This window comes from Moschus berezovskii, chromosome 7 (genome assembly GCF_049115385.1).
Source record: "Moschus berezovskii isolate FMDL1 chromosome 7, NW_MosBer_1.0, whole genome shotgun sequence".
In the NCBI taxonomy this organism is placed as follows: domain Eukaryota; kingdom Metazoa; phylum Chordata; class Mammalia; order Artiodactyla; family Moschidae; genus Moschus; species Moschus berezovskii.
The window spans coordinates 10443935-10459551 of record NC_142466.1 but is presented as its reverse complement, the minus strand read 5'-3'; the positions used below and the strand labels follow the sequence as shown (position 1 = coordinate 10459551).

Sequence of the window (15617 nt, the reverse complement as noted above, 5' to 3'; positions counted from 1 at the left end):
GAAATTAAAGAAATATAATAGTAATGCTTGGACTCAGCTTCACATAGGTTTTCTAGTTTGAATGCATTTGAGGACTTTGGTGTTTTTAACAGTTCAAGTGTCAGAGAATCTTCTTGTGATCATCTAAGATGTATCACCTGGGGGGCAGCTCTGTGTGTTTGAGGGGTTCCATGTGAATTTAAGGGGTCATATATTTAGGCAGCTAGGCTGGAGCCAGAGTGAAAAAGAGAATAGCCTTATAAATCCTGAGAAAATGTCAGAATGCTTACACTGTGACTGTATTCTGGGGCTGAATGCTTTTTTCATCGCAGCATCAGATCAAGTATCAGTTCAGAGATGCTCTCAAGAATTGCAGGAGGGCTGAGACAAAGTTGGTGATGTGGACTTATTAGTTTTATATCACGGTAGTGAATAATGTGGAGAAGGCAATGGCAACCCACTCCAGTGTTCTTGTCTGGAGAATCCCAGGGATGGGGGAGCCTGGTGGGCTGCTGTCTATGGGGTCACACAGAGTCGGACACAACTGAAGTGACGCAGCGGCAACAGCAGCAGCAGCAGTGAATAATGAGGTTTGTTTTTCTCTTAGGAAAACGGGCAGCTCTCATCTCTTAACAATCCTGTAATAATCTCTAAACATTGTGTGTGTGTGTGTGTGTGTGTGTGTGTGTGCGTGCATTTTAACCATACTGTGCTTATGTGTGCTCGGTCGCTTTGGTCATATTCAACTCTTTGCAACCCTGTATACTGCAGCCCGCCAGGCTCCTCTGTCCATAGGATTTTCCAGGCAAGCATACTGGAGTGTGTTGTCATGGCCTCCTCCAGGAGATCTTCCCAACCTAGACATCAAGCCTGCATCTCTTACATCACCTGTTTTGGCAGGTGAGTTCTTTACCAGTAGTGCCACCTGGGAAGCCCACTGTACTTGTAGGTAGTATAATAAACACTTTTTCCTTTTAGTCTTTACTCAGTGGATGTCTAAGATAATAAATCACACCTTATCAAACCAAAGTTAGACTGCATTATCTAAAATGGCAGTTTCAATGTAGTTTTCTAGTTACCTATACTTCCCAGCAGTGGTTAATAAAAGAGTTCAGGCTCCCACTGCAAACCCCATCAAAGGTGTCTCTAGCCTTCGTCAATGGCAGACTAAATAGAAGCAAACACCCTCCCCTGCCTAGATCCCAGGAGGCTGAGGGGCACTCACTGAGGAGCGGGGGCAGCCAGTTGACGTTGACCTCACAGTGGGAGTCTAGGAACGTCAGGACCTCTCCTCTGGCCATGGACGCCCCCAGGAGTCGGGTCCGGATCAGCCCTTCCCTTTTCTTGGTGCGGACGATCCTCACTTTGGAAAACCGAGCCATGTACTCTTCCAGCTTCTCCTTCAAGTGTTCTGGGAAAGAAGAAGACAGACACAGAAGGACACGGAACATTAGCTACAGCAGACTGACTCCAGGGCGTCTGTGCTGACAGCGTGCTTGGAGAAATCTGGCTGAGGGCCTTTCTCTCCTCCTTTCTTCTTGAGGGGAGGGGCTTGGAAGACTCCTTGCCTAGAGGTCTCTATACTTTACAAGTCCCAGGTGTTGTTGTTTAGTTGCTCAGTCGTGTCCGACTCTTTGCGACCCCATGGACTGTAGCCTGCCAGGCTTCTCTGTCCATGGGATTCTCCAGGCAAGAATACTGGAGTGGGTTGCCATTCCCTTCTCCAGGGGATCTTCCCAACCCAGGAATAGAACCTGCATGTCCGGCATTGGCAGGTGGATTCATTACAGCTGAGCCACCAGGGAAGCCCACAGGTTCCAGAATGCTCCATAAGATGCAAATACTGCCTTTTGTGTGGACAGGGACCAGCCAGTGCTCCACCCCAAAGTTGTTGTGGGTCTGGGACCCCCAGGCTGCAGCCTGGCCGGCCTGCGCCCAGGTGGGAATCAGCCCCGGGTCCTTGCTGGCTGGGTCAGGTGACTGTTCCAGCACATGGGCTTTTGCCAACAAGAGGGCCTTTCCAGCAAGGCTTTGCCTACTGTTCTCTGTATTGAAAATAGTGCATATAAAACCATAGGAAAGGAAAAATACCTCCCAAATCAACAGAAGAGCTCCCCTGGTGGGTCTAGTGGTAAAGAACCCGACTGCCAAAGCAGGAGATATAAGAAACGTGGGTTCAGTCCCTGGGTTGGGAAGACCCCCTGGAGGAGGGTGTGGCAACCCACTCCAGTATTCTTGTCTGGAGAATCCCATGGACAGAGGAGCATGGTGGGCTACAGTCCATGAGGTCACAAAGAGTTGGACACAACTGAAGTGACTTAGCACAAATAACAAGAACCAGATTTCCCCCCCTGCCAGGTAATAGAAGACTGGTGAGGAACTTCAGCTCCTGGATTTGGATTTGAAGTGGAAAGTGACAGATTTACTGTGAAAATTAGATATGGAGAGGGACAGGCAGATGAGATGCTACATAATCATTTTGGACTTGGCTAAGACTGGAAAAAAAATTGGAAAGGTTTCTTTGCCTAATTAAAAAAACATAAACAAAATGAAATGAGATAACTTATTTGTGAAATAAAACATTTTCTACTGTCTGTGATAAAGTACACTTATCTCTCAGTCCTTTTGTATGCCAAATAAGTTCATTTTGGTAGCTTTCTGTGGGATATGTGCTCATGTAATTGACATCATCTGCTCTAAGCCTCCCACATGTAAAACCTTAGGAGGGCTTTCCTGGAGTTTGTAACAAGTAGAGTCTAATATTCATTGAAATAGAATCTTAGCATGCTGTATGTTCTGTAGGTTTCACTTTCAAACTGTCTCTGCTTGTTTGCAATCAAAGGCAATATTATTAAGTCTCCTTCCGTGATTTCTAACAATAGTGGTTCATGGAAGGATTTATGATCTTGCTAATTTTTTTGTTTGTTTGTTTTTTGGAATATTGGCTCAGTGGTAAAGAATCTGCCTACCAATGTAGGAAATTCGGGTTTAGTTCTTGGGTAAGGAAGATCCTCTGGAGAAGGAAATGGCAACCCACTCCAGTATTCTTGCCTGGAGAATCCCATGGACAGAGGAGCCTGGTGGGCAAAACTCTGTGGGGTCACAAAGAGTCAGACATGACTGAGCAACTGAGCATGCAGGCACGGTTGCTTTACAATGTTGTGTTAATTTCTGCTGTGCAGCAAAATGAATCAGCTGCATGTATACATATATCCCCTTTTTTGAATTTCCTTCCCATTTAGGTCACCACAGGGCACTGAGTAGAATTCCTTGCACTATACAGTAAGTTCTCAGTAGTCACCTATTGTATACGAAGTATCAATAGTGTGTATTTGTCAATCCCAAACTCCCAGTGCATCCCAGCCCAACCTCTGTCCACCGCTCAGTGTCCGTAGGTTTGTTCTCTACATCTGTGTCTATTCCTATCCTGCAAATAGGTTCATGAGTGCCATTTTTCTTGATTCCAAATATATGAGTTAATATACGGTATTTCTTTTTATCTGTCTTACTTCACTCTGTGTGACAGCCTCTAGGTCCATCCACATCTCTGCAAACCTCACTGCTCTTCTGTTGGTTGTACCACTGTGGGTATCATCTTGATAATCCAACTGCATTCTCTGCTTGACTCTCTGACCCCCAAGGACTAAAGTAGTCAAGTAAAGTCTTCAAGGGAGAGAGGATTAATTATTTGTAGCTGCCTATGAGAAAGTGAGCTTCCCTGGTGGCTCAGAGGTTAAAGCGTCTGCAGCCAATGCGGGAGACCCGGGTTCGATCCCTGGGTCGGGAAGATCCCCTGGAGAAGGAAACGGTAACCCACTCCAGTATTCTTGCCTGGAGAATCCCATGGACGGAGAAGCCTGGTAGGCTACAGTCCACGGGGTCGCATAGAGTCAGACACGACTGAGCGACGGAACGGAACGGAAGAAGACTGTCAGGTATGAATGCACTAATCTCAAGGGGTTTGACCCCACAGAGAGTCCACTAAATGTTCAAATCAATTCCTCTAATTTGAACTTTGTGGTAATAATTAGGTTGCTGTGCCTCCGAGTAATGACCTAGTTGACTGCCCCATGGAGTGGTCTGTTTTTTCTTAGTTCAATTGTAGCATTTAATTAACCATAGATCACCGTGAAGAAGATATTATCCATCTGATTAGCAAATTAGACTCTCTTGCAAGGAAATTCCTGTGGATGGAGGAGATGCCTTTAAATTAAAAACATTTTTCATTTCTTTGTATGAACAGTTTTGAGATTCATTTCAAAAGCTTACTCAAATTATTTTAAACATGCTTTGGTATTACTTAAACACAGCATATTTGAAGATCCCTTTTGAACTTATTTAATTTAAAGAATGACAGGAGAATTTATGCTATCTTTATAAAAGAGACATTTCTTTTTTGATTAGGAAACATTTGTAGAACCATTAACTTTTTTTTTTTTTTTTTTGGTTGGTGACCCTACACTAGCAGTGGAAATATTACTGCTAAAATCCACTAAGTGGTACCCTGATGACCTGGAAAAGTTAATATAATTTCACATATACCAATTTTTGCCCAAGGTTTATGACATCACTGGGAGGCAGTAATGAAATGTTGAGTTATACTCAAGTGACATTTTGGTGTCTTGTTACTGTCAATATTAAGTACAGCAGTTTTCTGAATGTATTTTCCCTTTTTTACTAGAGATTTCACTATGCTCCAAGAACTTACACATTCATTAGTATATTTATTGTTCAGGATAGCAACTAAGTTCTAAAAAAGTTGCCTTCAATGATTTGCAGTTGAGAATCAAGGACATGAGTTCTAGACCTATTATTCACTGGACCTCTATCTTCAGTTAAGTCATTTCAGTTTTCCTCACCTGTGGAATGTGATGTGTGTGTGTGTGTTCAGTGTCTGACCCTTTGCGATCCCATGGACTGTAGCCCACCAGGCTCCTCTGTCCATGGGATTTCCCAGGCAAGAATACTGGAGTGGGTTGCCGTTCTCTTCTCCAGGGGATCTTCTCAACCCAGGGATCGAACCCGCATCTCCTGCTTGGCAGGCAGATTCTTTACCACTGAGCTACCTGGGAAGCCATGGAATGTGATGAGTTGATCTTAAATATTCCTTCCAATTCTATGATTCTGTGATTTCCCTTGTCATGTTTTACTTATGCTGTAGATCTAGTCTATCAAGTGTTTCATTTTTCCTAAAAAGCATCCTAGAGGTTGTTCTTCCAGTGTTTCTTTGGGTCACACATCACATTGGAAAGCAAGAATCAACTCAAGATAAAGCTGACATGTATCAGAGCTTTAGTCAAAAAGCAAATGCCAGGTCTTGTCTTTGGTCAACACAGTATCTGTCTGGTCTCCCCCAGCTCCCTGTCTTCAAGACTGTCACTGGTGTCAAAAATCATGACTTGGAAGCACTCTAAGTTCATCAAAGATTTAGGTCTGTTCAATAAATTAAAGTGAAAGTTGCTCAGTCATGTCTGACTCTTTGTGGCCCCATGGACTATACAGTCTATGAAATTCTCCAGGCCAGAATACTGGAGTGGGTATTATGCTTATTATGTCAGGAAAATATAGTAGCAGAGTTTGGACAGCTTTCTGGTCTACCTTTGAGCAATTGCCCCCGAGGCATAGGGAACCTAAGTGACCAGGAGTATTACAGAGGAAGGTCAGGGTTTCTGGAGTGGAAAACTCACCAGAGGCTGGACAAACAACTGCCCTGGGCTCAGCAGGTTCCTTCTCCTTTGAATCCCCTAATTTAATCTCAAGGAGAGAGCAGGAGGGGCAGGAGACCCAAATGACCTGGAGACTAGAGTTCTATGTCTAAATACATAATATGAAGCTGACATTTCTTTGATGTTTATACTTTAATGTTGGTAGAGTATAGCAGCGTACATTGTGCATGCTAAGTCACTTCAGTCATGTCCTACTCTTAGTGATCCTATGGATTACAGCTCACCCAGCTCCTCTGTCCATGGGATTCTCTAGGCAAGAATACTGGAGTGGGTTGCCATGGCCTCATCCAGGGGATCTTCCCGATCCAGGATTGAAACCCACATCTCTTATGTCTCCTGCATTGGCAGGCAAGTTCTTTACTACTAGCCCCACCTGAGAAGCCCTAGTATATAGCAGAATATGACCTTAAGAGCACACACAGAATAAATGCTAGTTATTGTGTGTGGTGTGTGTGTGCTAAATTGCTTCATTCATGTCCAACTCTTTGTGACTCTCTGGACTGTAGCCCTCCAGGCTCCTCTGTCCATGGGATTCTCCAGGCAAGAATACTGGAGTGGGTTGCCATTTCCTCCTCCAGATCTTCCCGACCCAGGGATGGAATTCGAGTCTCTGGTGTCCCCTGCACTGGCAGGTGGGTTGTTTACCACTAGTGCCAGCTGGGAAGCCCACAGTTATTGTGGATAGTGACTAGTGATACATTCTGAACTGGAATGTGTCATAAACACATAAAAATACATATACCTTTCTGGTTCATTATTCCACCACAAGAATATGCTCTTAAGTATTTTGGATAATTTGAGGTCTTATCACAGTGACAAGAAGTGCTTCACAGTTAGAAACTAGAGGATATCCTTACTCTTCTCAATATACTTGACACATGTTGTGTGTATATTTTAACCCAAAGTGACAGTGTTAAGGATAACTGTCTACTTAGGAGTATAGAAGCTTTTTCTGTATTCTTTATGCAAGAGAATTGTACAGATTTTATGTCTCCAGTTAACTCCAGAAAGCTGTCATCTCTTGACATCCTGGTTGACCACACTGAATATGTCCCTTTTCATAGCATTCACATCCAGACACTTCATATTATCTCTGGAGCACAAAAAATTCAACCAAGAACTTAAAAGAATTGCTGAAACTGTATCCAATATCTTCTTTTATGATTTTGACTGAGTTCTGTCTTTGAATGTCTTATTTTCTATTCTTTTAATATGCCAGTTGCTTGGGAAATAGCTGTTGTTGTGGTTTAGTCACTGAGTCATGTCTGACTCTGTGACCCCATGAACTGCAACACGCCAGGCTCCTCTGCCCATGGGATTTTTCAGGCAAGAACACTGGAGTGGGTTCCATCTCTCAATGTCTTATTTTCTATTCTTTTAATATACATAGCGTCCTCAGTCACTTGGGAAAAGCTGGGACACTGAAATGAATAGACCACATATATTCCAGGTACTATTAAAAAAAAGAGAATTAGAAAGTCACCCTTTACAACCTCTAATGAACTAATTGACTCATTAATATCACAGAAGGAACCAGATCACTTGTTCTGTGCTTGAAACATGTCACTACCTCTTTCTTGGCAAAGTACTGAATCTGAGTTTGATCATGCCTTTACATCTAACTACCAGCTTATAGGAACTAAAAGACTGATGAGTTTGTGAAATAGCACATCTGGGAGATAACTAGCAAAATCGAAACTCTAGAAATTTCTCCAACACAAATGGCTTGACTTCTTCAACAAATAGATTAGAAGAAGAAGAAAAGAAATGGAAAGAGAACCCTAAAGATTGTGTATATATGTGTCTGACTCTTGGGACCCCACAGACTGTAGCCTGCCAGACTCCTCTGCCGATGGGATTTTCCAGGCAAGAAGACTGGTGTGGGTTGTCACTTCCTCCTCCAGGGGATCTTCCCAACCCAGGGGTTGAACCCGCATCTCCTGTTCTCCTGCATTGGCAGGTGGGTTCTTTACCTCTTAGTGCCACCAACAGTGCCAGCTGGGGAGTCCACTAAAGATTAAAAGACACTTAAGAAATATATCAAAGGAGATGACCCAGTGTGGGTCCTGCTTCAATGGTACAGCTGAGAAAGAAAACATTAGCCTGTCTAAGCTGTGGTCTGACCCACCTGGCCAGCCCGTCATCTGGTTCTGCTGGACATAACCATCTTGGTGACTGTCAGCATGCAGCGAGGTCAGTCTGAGACCATGATAAAGTAAGACAGAAACATGATCACTGTGAAACCCATGGATACCAAATGTTTCCCTGTTTCAGCTAAAATGTATGATTTTTTAAAAAATTTATTTTTTTATTGGAGGCTAATATTTTACAATATTATATTGGTTGATTTTGCCATACGTTGACATGAATCCACCCTGGGTGTACATGAGTTCCCCTTCCTGAACCTCCCTCACACCTCCCTCCTCCCCTTATCCTCCTTCTGGGTCATCACCGATGCACCAGCCCCGAACATCCTGTATCATGCGTCAAACCTGGACTGGTGATTCGTTTCACATATGATAATATACATGTTTCAATGCCATTCTCCCAAATCACCCCACCCTCACCCTCTCCCACAGAGTCCCAAAGACTGTTCTATACACCTGTGTCTCTTTTGCTGTCGTGTATTGTACATGGAACAACAGACTGGTTCCAAATAGGAAAAGGTGTACGTCAAGGTTGTATATTGTCACCTTGCTTATTTAATTTATATGCAGAGTATATCAGGAGGAACGCTGGGCTGGAAGAAGCACAAGCTGGAATCAAGATTGCTGGGAGAAATATCAATAACCTCAGATATGCAGATGACACTACCCTTATGGCAGAAAGTGAAGAGGAACTCAAAAGCCTCTTGATGAAAGCTCAACATTCAGAAAACAAAGATCATGGCATCTGGTCCCATCACTTCATGGGAAATAGATGGAAAAACAGTGGAAACAGTGTCAGACTTTATATTTTTGGGCTCCAATATCACTGCAGATGCTGATTGCAGCCATGAAATTAAAAGACGCTTGCTCCTTGGAAGGAAAGTTATGACCAACCTTGATAATATATTAAAAAGCAGAGACATTACTTTGCCAACCAAGGTCCGTCTAGTCAAGGCAATGGTTTTTCCCGTGGTCATGTATGGATGTGAGAGTTGGACTGTGAAGAAAGCTGATCACCAAAGAATCGATGCTTTTGAACTGTGGTGTTGGAAAAGACTCTTGAGAGTCACTTATACTGCAAGGAGATCCAACCAGTCCATTCTAAAGGAGATCAATCCTGGGTGTTCATTGGAGGGACTGATGCTAAAGCTGAAACTGCAATACTTTGGCCACCTCATGCGACGAGTTGACTCACTGGAAAAGACTCTGATGCTGGGAAAGGTTGGGGGCGGGAGGAGAAGGGGACGATGGAGAATGAGATGGCTGGATGGCATCACTGACTCTGTGGACATGAGTTTGAGTGAACTCCGGGAGTTGGTGATGGACAGGGAGGCCTGGCGTGCTGTGATTCATGGGGTCATGGAGAGTGGGACACAACTGAGCGACTGAACTGAACTGAACTGATAAAGGGTTAAGGTTACCATCTTTCTAAATTCCATATATATGCGTTAGTATACTGTATTGGTGTTTTTCTTTCTGGCTTACTTCACTCTGTATAATAGGGTCCAGTTTCATCCACCTCATTAGAACTGATTCAAATGAATTCTTTTTAATGGCTGAGTAATACTCCACTGTGTATATGTACCAAAGCTTTCTTATCCATTCATCTGCAGATGGACATCTAGGTGGCTTCCATGTCCTCGCTATTATAAACAGTGCTGCGATGAACATTGGAGTACATGTGTCTCTTTCAATTCTGGTTTCCTTTGTGTGTATGCCCAGGAGTGCGATTGCTGGGTCATATGGCAGTTCTATTTCCAGTTTTTTAAGGAATCTCCACACTGTTCTCCATAGTGGCTGTACTAGTTTACATTTCCACCAACGGTGTAAAAGTGTTCCCTTCTCTCCACAGCCTCTCCAGCATTTATTGCATGTAGACTTTTGGATAGCAGCCATTCTGACTGGTGTGAAATGGTATCTCATTGTGGTTTTGATTTGCATTTCTCTGACTATGAGAGATGTTAAGCATTTTTTCATGTGTTTGTTAGCCATCTTTATGTCTTCTTTGGAGAAATGTCTGTTTAGTTCTTTGGCCCATTTTTTGATTGGGTCGTTTAATTTTCTGGAGTTGAGGGGAAGGAATTGCTTGTATATTTTCCAGATTAATTCTTTGTCAGTTGTTTCAGTTGCTATTATTTTCTCCCATTCTGAAGGCTGTCTTTTCACCTTGTTTATAGTTTCCTTTGCTGTGCAGAAGCTTTTGATTTTAATTAGGTCCCATTTGTTTATTTTTGCTTTTATTTCCAATAATCTGGGAGGTGGGTCATGGAGGATCCTGCTGTGATTTATGTCGGAGAGTGTTTTGCCTATGTTCTCCTCTAGGAGTTTTATGGTTTCTGCTCTTACATTTATATCTTTAATCCATTTTGAGTTTATTTTTGTGTATGGTGTTAGGGAGTGTTCTAGTTTCATTCTTTTACAAGTGGCTGACCAGTTTTCCCAGCACCACTTGTTAAAGAGACTGTCTTTTCTCCATTTTATATTCTTGCCTCCTTTGTCAAAGATAGGTGTCCATCAGTTCAGTTCAGTTCAGTTGCTCAGTCGTGTCTGTCTCTTTGCGACCCCATGAATCACAGCACGCCAGGCCTCCCTGTCCATCACCAACTCTAGGAGTTCACTTAAACTCATGTCCATCGAGTCGGTGATGCCATTCAGCCATCTCATTCTCTGTCGTCCCCGTCTCCTCCCACCCCTAATCCCTCCCAGCATCAGACTCTTTTCCAGTGAGTCAACTCGTCACATGAGGTGGCCAAAGTATTGCAGTTTCAGCTTTAGTATCAGTCCTTCCAATGAACATCCAGGATTGATCTCCTTTAGAATGGACTGGTTGGATCTCCTTGCAGTCTAAGGGACTCTCAAGAGTCTTCTCCAGCACCACAGTTCAAAAGCATCAATTCTTTAGCGATCAGCTTTCTTCACAGTCCAACTCTCACATCCATACATGACCACGGGAAAAACCATAGCCTTGACTAGACGGACCTTGGTTGGCAAAGTAATGTCTCTGCTTTTTAATATGCTATCTAGGTTGGTCATAACTTTCCTTCCAAGGAGTAAGCGTCTTTTAATTTCATGGCTGCAATCAGTATCCGCAGTGATTCTGGAGCCCAAAAAATAAAGTCTGACACTGTTTCCACTGTTTCCCCATCTATTTCCCAAGAAGTGATGGGACCAGATGCCATGATCTTTGCTTTCTGAATGTTGAGCTTCAAGCCAACCTTTTCACTCTCCTCTTTCACTTTCATCAAGAGGCCTGTAAGTTCCTCTTCACTTTCTGCCATAAGGGTGGTGTCATCTGCATATCTGAGTTTATTGATATTTCTCCCAACAATCTTGATTCTAGCTTGTGCTTCTTCCAGCCCAGCGTTCCTCATGATGTACTCTGCATATAAATTAAATAAGCAGGGTGACAATATACAACCTTGACATACTCCTTTTCCTATATGGAACCAGCCTGTTGTTCCATGTCCGGTTCTAACTGTTGCTTCCTGACCTGCATACAGGTTTCTCAAGAGGCAGGTCAGGTGTTCTGGTATTCCCATCTCTTTCAGAATGTTCCACAGTTTATTGTGATCCACACAGTATCCAAGGCTTTGGAATAGTCAATGAAGCAGAAATAGATGTTTTTCTGGAACTCTCTTGCTTTTTCCATGATCCAATGAATGTTGGCAATTTGATCTCTGGTGCTTCTCAGGTGTCTATAAGTGCGTGGATTTATCTCTGGGCTTTCTATTTTGTGCCATTGATCTATATTTCTGTCTATATGCCAGTACCATACTCTCTTGATGACTGTGGCTTTGTAGTAGAGCCTGAAGTCTGGCAGGTTGATTCCTCCAGTTCCATTCTTCTTCCTCAGGATTGCTTTGGCTATTCGAGGTTTTTTGTATTTCCATACAAATTGTGAGATTATTTGTTCTAGTTCTGTGAAAAATATCGTTAGTAGCTTGATAGGGATTGCATTGAATGTAAAAATTACTTTGGGTAGTATACTCATTTTCACAATATTTATTTTTCGAATCCATGAACATGGTATATTTCTCCATCTATTTTTGTCCTCTTTGATTACTTTCACCAGTCTTTTATAGTTTTCTATTGGACTGTGAAGAAAGCTGATCGCCGAAGAATTGATGCTTTTGAACTATGGTGTTGGAGAAGACTCTTGAGAGTCCCTTGTACTACAGGGAGATCCAACCAGTCCATTCTAAAGGAGATCAATCCTGGGTGTTCATTGGAAGGACTGATGCTAAAGCTGAAACTATAATACTTTGGCCACCTCATGCGATGAGTTGACTCACTGGAAAAGACTCTGATGCTAGGAAAGGTTGGGAGCAGGAGGAGAAGGGGACGACAGAGAATGAGATGGCTGGATGGCATCACTGACATGAGTTTGAGTGAACTCTGGGAGTTGGTGATGGACAGGGAGGCCTGGCGTGCTGTGACTCATGGGGTCGGGGAGAGTCGGACACGAATGAGTGACTGAACTGAACTGAACGGGTAGATATATTTCTAAATATTTTATTCTTTTCGTTGTGACAGTGAATGTAATAGTTTCCTTAATTTCTCTTTCTATTTTCTCATTATTAGTGTATAGTAATACAAGGGATTTCTGTGTGTTGATTTTATATCCTGCAACTTTACTGTATTCATTGATTAGCTCTAGTAGTTTTCTGGTAGAGTCTTTAGTGTTTTCTGTGTATAGGATCATGTCATCAGTGAACAGTGAAAGTTTTACTTCTTCTTTTCCAATTTGTATTCCTTTTATGTCTTTTTCTGCTCTGATTGCTGTAGCCAAAACTTCCAGAATTGTGTTGAATAGTAGTGGTGAGAGTGGGCACCCTTGTCTTGCTCCTGACTTTAGGGGAAATGCTTTCTTTTTTTCACCATTGAGGATAATCTTTGCTGTGGGTTTGTCATATATAGCTTTTAATATGTTGAGGTATGTTCCTTCTATTCCCACCTTCTGGAGGGTTTTTATCATAAATGGATGTTGAATTTTGTCGAAGGCTTTCTCTGCATCTATTGAGATAATCATATGGTTTTTATTTTCCATTTTGTTAATGTGGTGTATTACATTGATTGATTTGCGGATATTGAAGAATGCTTTCATTCCTGGAATAAAGCCCACTTGGTCATAATGTATGATCTTCTTAGTGTGTTGTTGGATTCTGATTGCTAGAGTTTTGTTCAGGATTTTTGCATCTATGTTCATCAGTGATATTGGCCTGTAGTTTTCTTTTTTTTGTGGGATCTTTACCAGGTTTTGGGATTAGGGTGATGGTGGCCTCATAGAATGAGTTTGGAAGGTTCCCTTCCTCAGCAATTTTCTGGAAGAGTTTGAGTAGAATAGGTATTAGCTCTTCTCTAAATTTTTGGTAGAATTCAGCTGTGAAGCCCTCTGGACCTGGGCTTTTGTTTGCGGGAAGTTTTCTGATTACAGCTTCTGTTTCTGTGCTTGTGATGGGTCTATTAAGATTTTCTATTTCTTCCTGGTTCAGTTTTGGAAAGTTGTACTTTACTAAGAATTTGTGCATTTCTTCCAAATTGTCCATTTTATTGCCATATAATTGCTGATAGTATTCTCTAATGATCCTTTGTATTTCTGTGTTGTCAGTTGTGATCTCTCCATTTTCATTTCTAATTTTATTGATTTGGTTCTTCTCCCTTTGTTTCTTGATGAGTCTGGCTAGTGGTTTGTCAGTTTTATTTACCCTCTCAAAGAACCAGCTTTTGGCTTTGTTGATTTTTGCTCTGGTCTCTTTTGATTCTCTTGCATTTATTTCTGCCTAATTTTTAAGATTTCTTTCCTTCTACTAACCCTGGGGTTCTCCATTTCTTCCTTTTCTTGTTTCCTTAGATGTAGAGTTGGTTATTTAGTTGACTTTTTTCTTGTTTCTTGAGGTGTGCCTGTATTGCTATGAACATTCCCCTTAGCACTGCTTTCACAGTGTCCCAGAGGTTTTGCGTTGTCGTATTTTCATTTTCATTCATTGGTATGCATATTTTGATTTCTCTTTTGATTTCTTCTATGATTTGTTCATTATTCAGCAGTGTGTTGTTCAGCCTCCATATGTTGGCATTTTTAATAGTTTTTCTCCTGTAAGTGAGATCTAATCTTACTGAATTGTGGTCAGAAAAGATGCTTGGAATGATTTCAATTTTTTTGAATTTACCAAGGCTAGATTTATGGCCCAGGATGTGAATATCCTGGAAAATATTCCATGTGCGCTTGAGATTCATTGTTTTGGGGTGAAATGTCCTATAGAGATCTATTAGGTCTAACTGATCTATTGTATCATTTAAAGTTTGTGTTTCCTTGTTAATTTTCTAATTTTCTGTATCAATTTTTTGATCTATCCATAGGTGTGAGTGGGTTATTAAAGTCTCCCACTATTATTGCATTGTTGTTAATTTCCCCTTTCATACTTGTTAGTAATTGTCTTACATATTGTGGTGCTCCTATGTTGGGTGCATAAATATTTATAATTGTTATATCTTCTTCTTAGATTGATCCTTTGATCATTATGTAGTTTCCTTCTTCATCTCTTTTCAAAGCCTTTGTTTTAAAGTCTATTTTATCTGATACGAGTATTGCTACTCCTGCTTTCTTTTGGTCTCTATTTGCGTGGAATATCTTTTTCCAGCCCTTCACTTTCAGTCTGTATGTGTCCCTCGTTTTGAGGTGGGTCTCTTGTAGGCAACATATTTGGGGGTCTTTTTTTTTCATCCATTCAGCCAGCCTTTGTCTTTTGGTTGGGGCATTCAACCCATTTACGTTTAAGGTAATTATTGATAAGTATGATCCTGTTGCCATTTTCTTTATTGTTTTGGGTTCGAGTTTATACACTCCTTCTGTGTTTCCTGTCTAGAGAAGGTCCTTTAGCATTTGTTGGAGAGCTGGTTTGGTGATGCTGAATTCTCTCAGCTTTTGCTTGTCTGTAAAGCTTTTGATTTCTCCTTCCTATTTGAATGAGATCCTTGCTGGGTACAGTAATCTGGGCTGTAGGTTATTTTCTTTCATCACTTTAAGTATGTCTTGCCATTCCCTCCTGGCCTGAAGAGTTTCTGTTGAAAGATCAGCTGTTATCCTATGGGAATCCCCTTGTGTGTTATTTGCTGCTTTTCCCTTGCTGCCTTTAGTATTTGTTCTTTGTGTTTGATCTTTGTTAATTTGATTAATATGTGTCTTTGAGTATTTCACCTTGGGTTTATCCTGCTAGGGACTCTCTGGGTTTCTTGGACTTGGGTGATTATTTCTTTCCCCATTTTAGGAAAGTTTTCAACTATTATCTCCTCAAGTATTCTCTCATGGTCTTTCTTTTTGTCTTCTTCTTCTGGGACTCCTATGATTCGAATGTTGGGGCATTTAACATTGTCCCAGAGACCTCTAATTTTGTCCTCATTTCTTTTAATCCGTTTTTCCTTTTTCCTCTCTGTTTCATTTATTTCTACAATTCTATCTTCTAGCTCGCTTATCCTGTCTTCAGCCTCCATTATTCTACTGTTTGTTTCCTCCAGAGTGTTTCTGATCTCATCTATTGCATTATTCCTTGTATACTGACTCTTTTTTATTTCCTCTAAATCCTTATTAAACCTTTCTTGCATCTTCTCAATCCTTTTCTCCAGGTTATTCATCTGTAACTCCATTTTGCTTTCAAGATTTTGAATCATTTTCACCACAAAAATTCGAAATTCTTTATCAGGTAGATTCCCTATATCTTCCTCTTTTGTTTGTGTTTTGGGCATTTATCCTGTTCCTTTACTTGCTGGG

General features: G+C 41.5%; 1 protein-coding gene across 1 annotated transcript in view; it reads right to left on the bottom strand.

Moving 5' to 3' along the window:
- The window catches only part of GALNTL6 (polypeptide N-acetylgalactosaminyltransferase like 6), a 1544427-nt gene that overhangs the window by 237850 nt on the left and 1290960 nt on the right, over positions 1–15617 (bottom strand). Inside the window, exon 5 of the mRNA XM_055428017.1 lies at positions 1205–1390. Coding sequence (XP_055283992.1) covers positions 1205–1390 — 186 coding nt within the window. The remainder of the gene's footprint in view (positions 1–1204; positions 1391–15617) is intronic.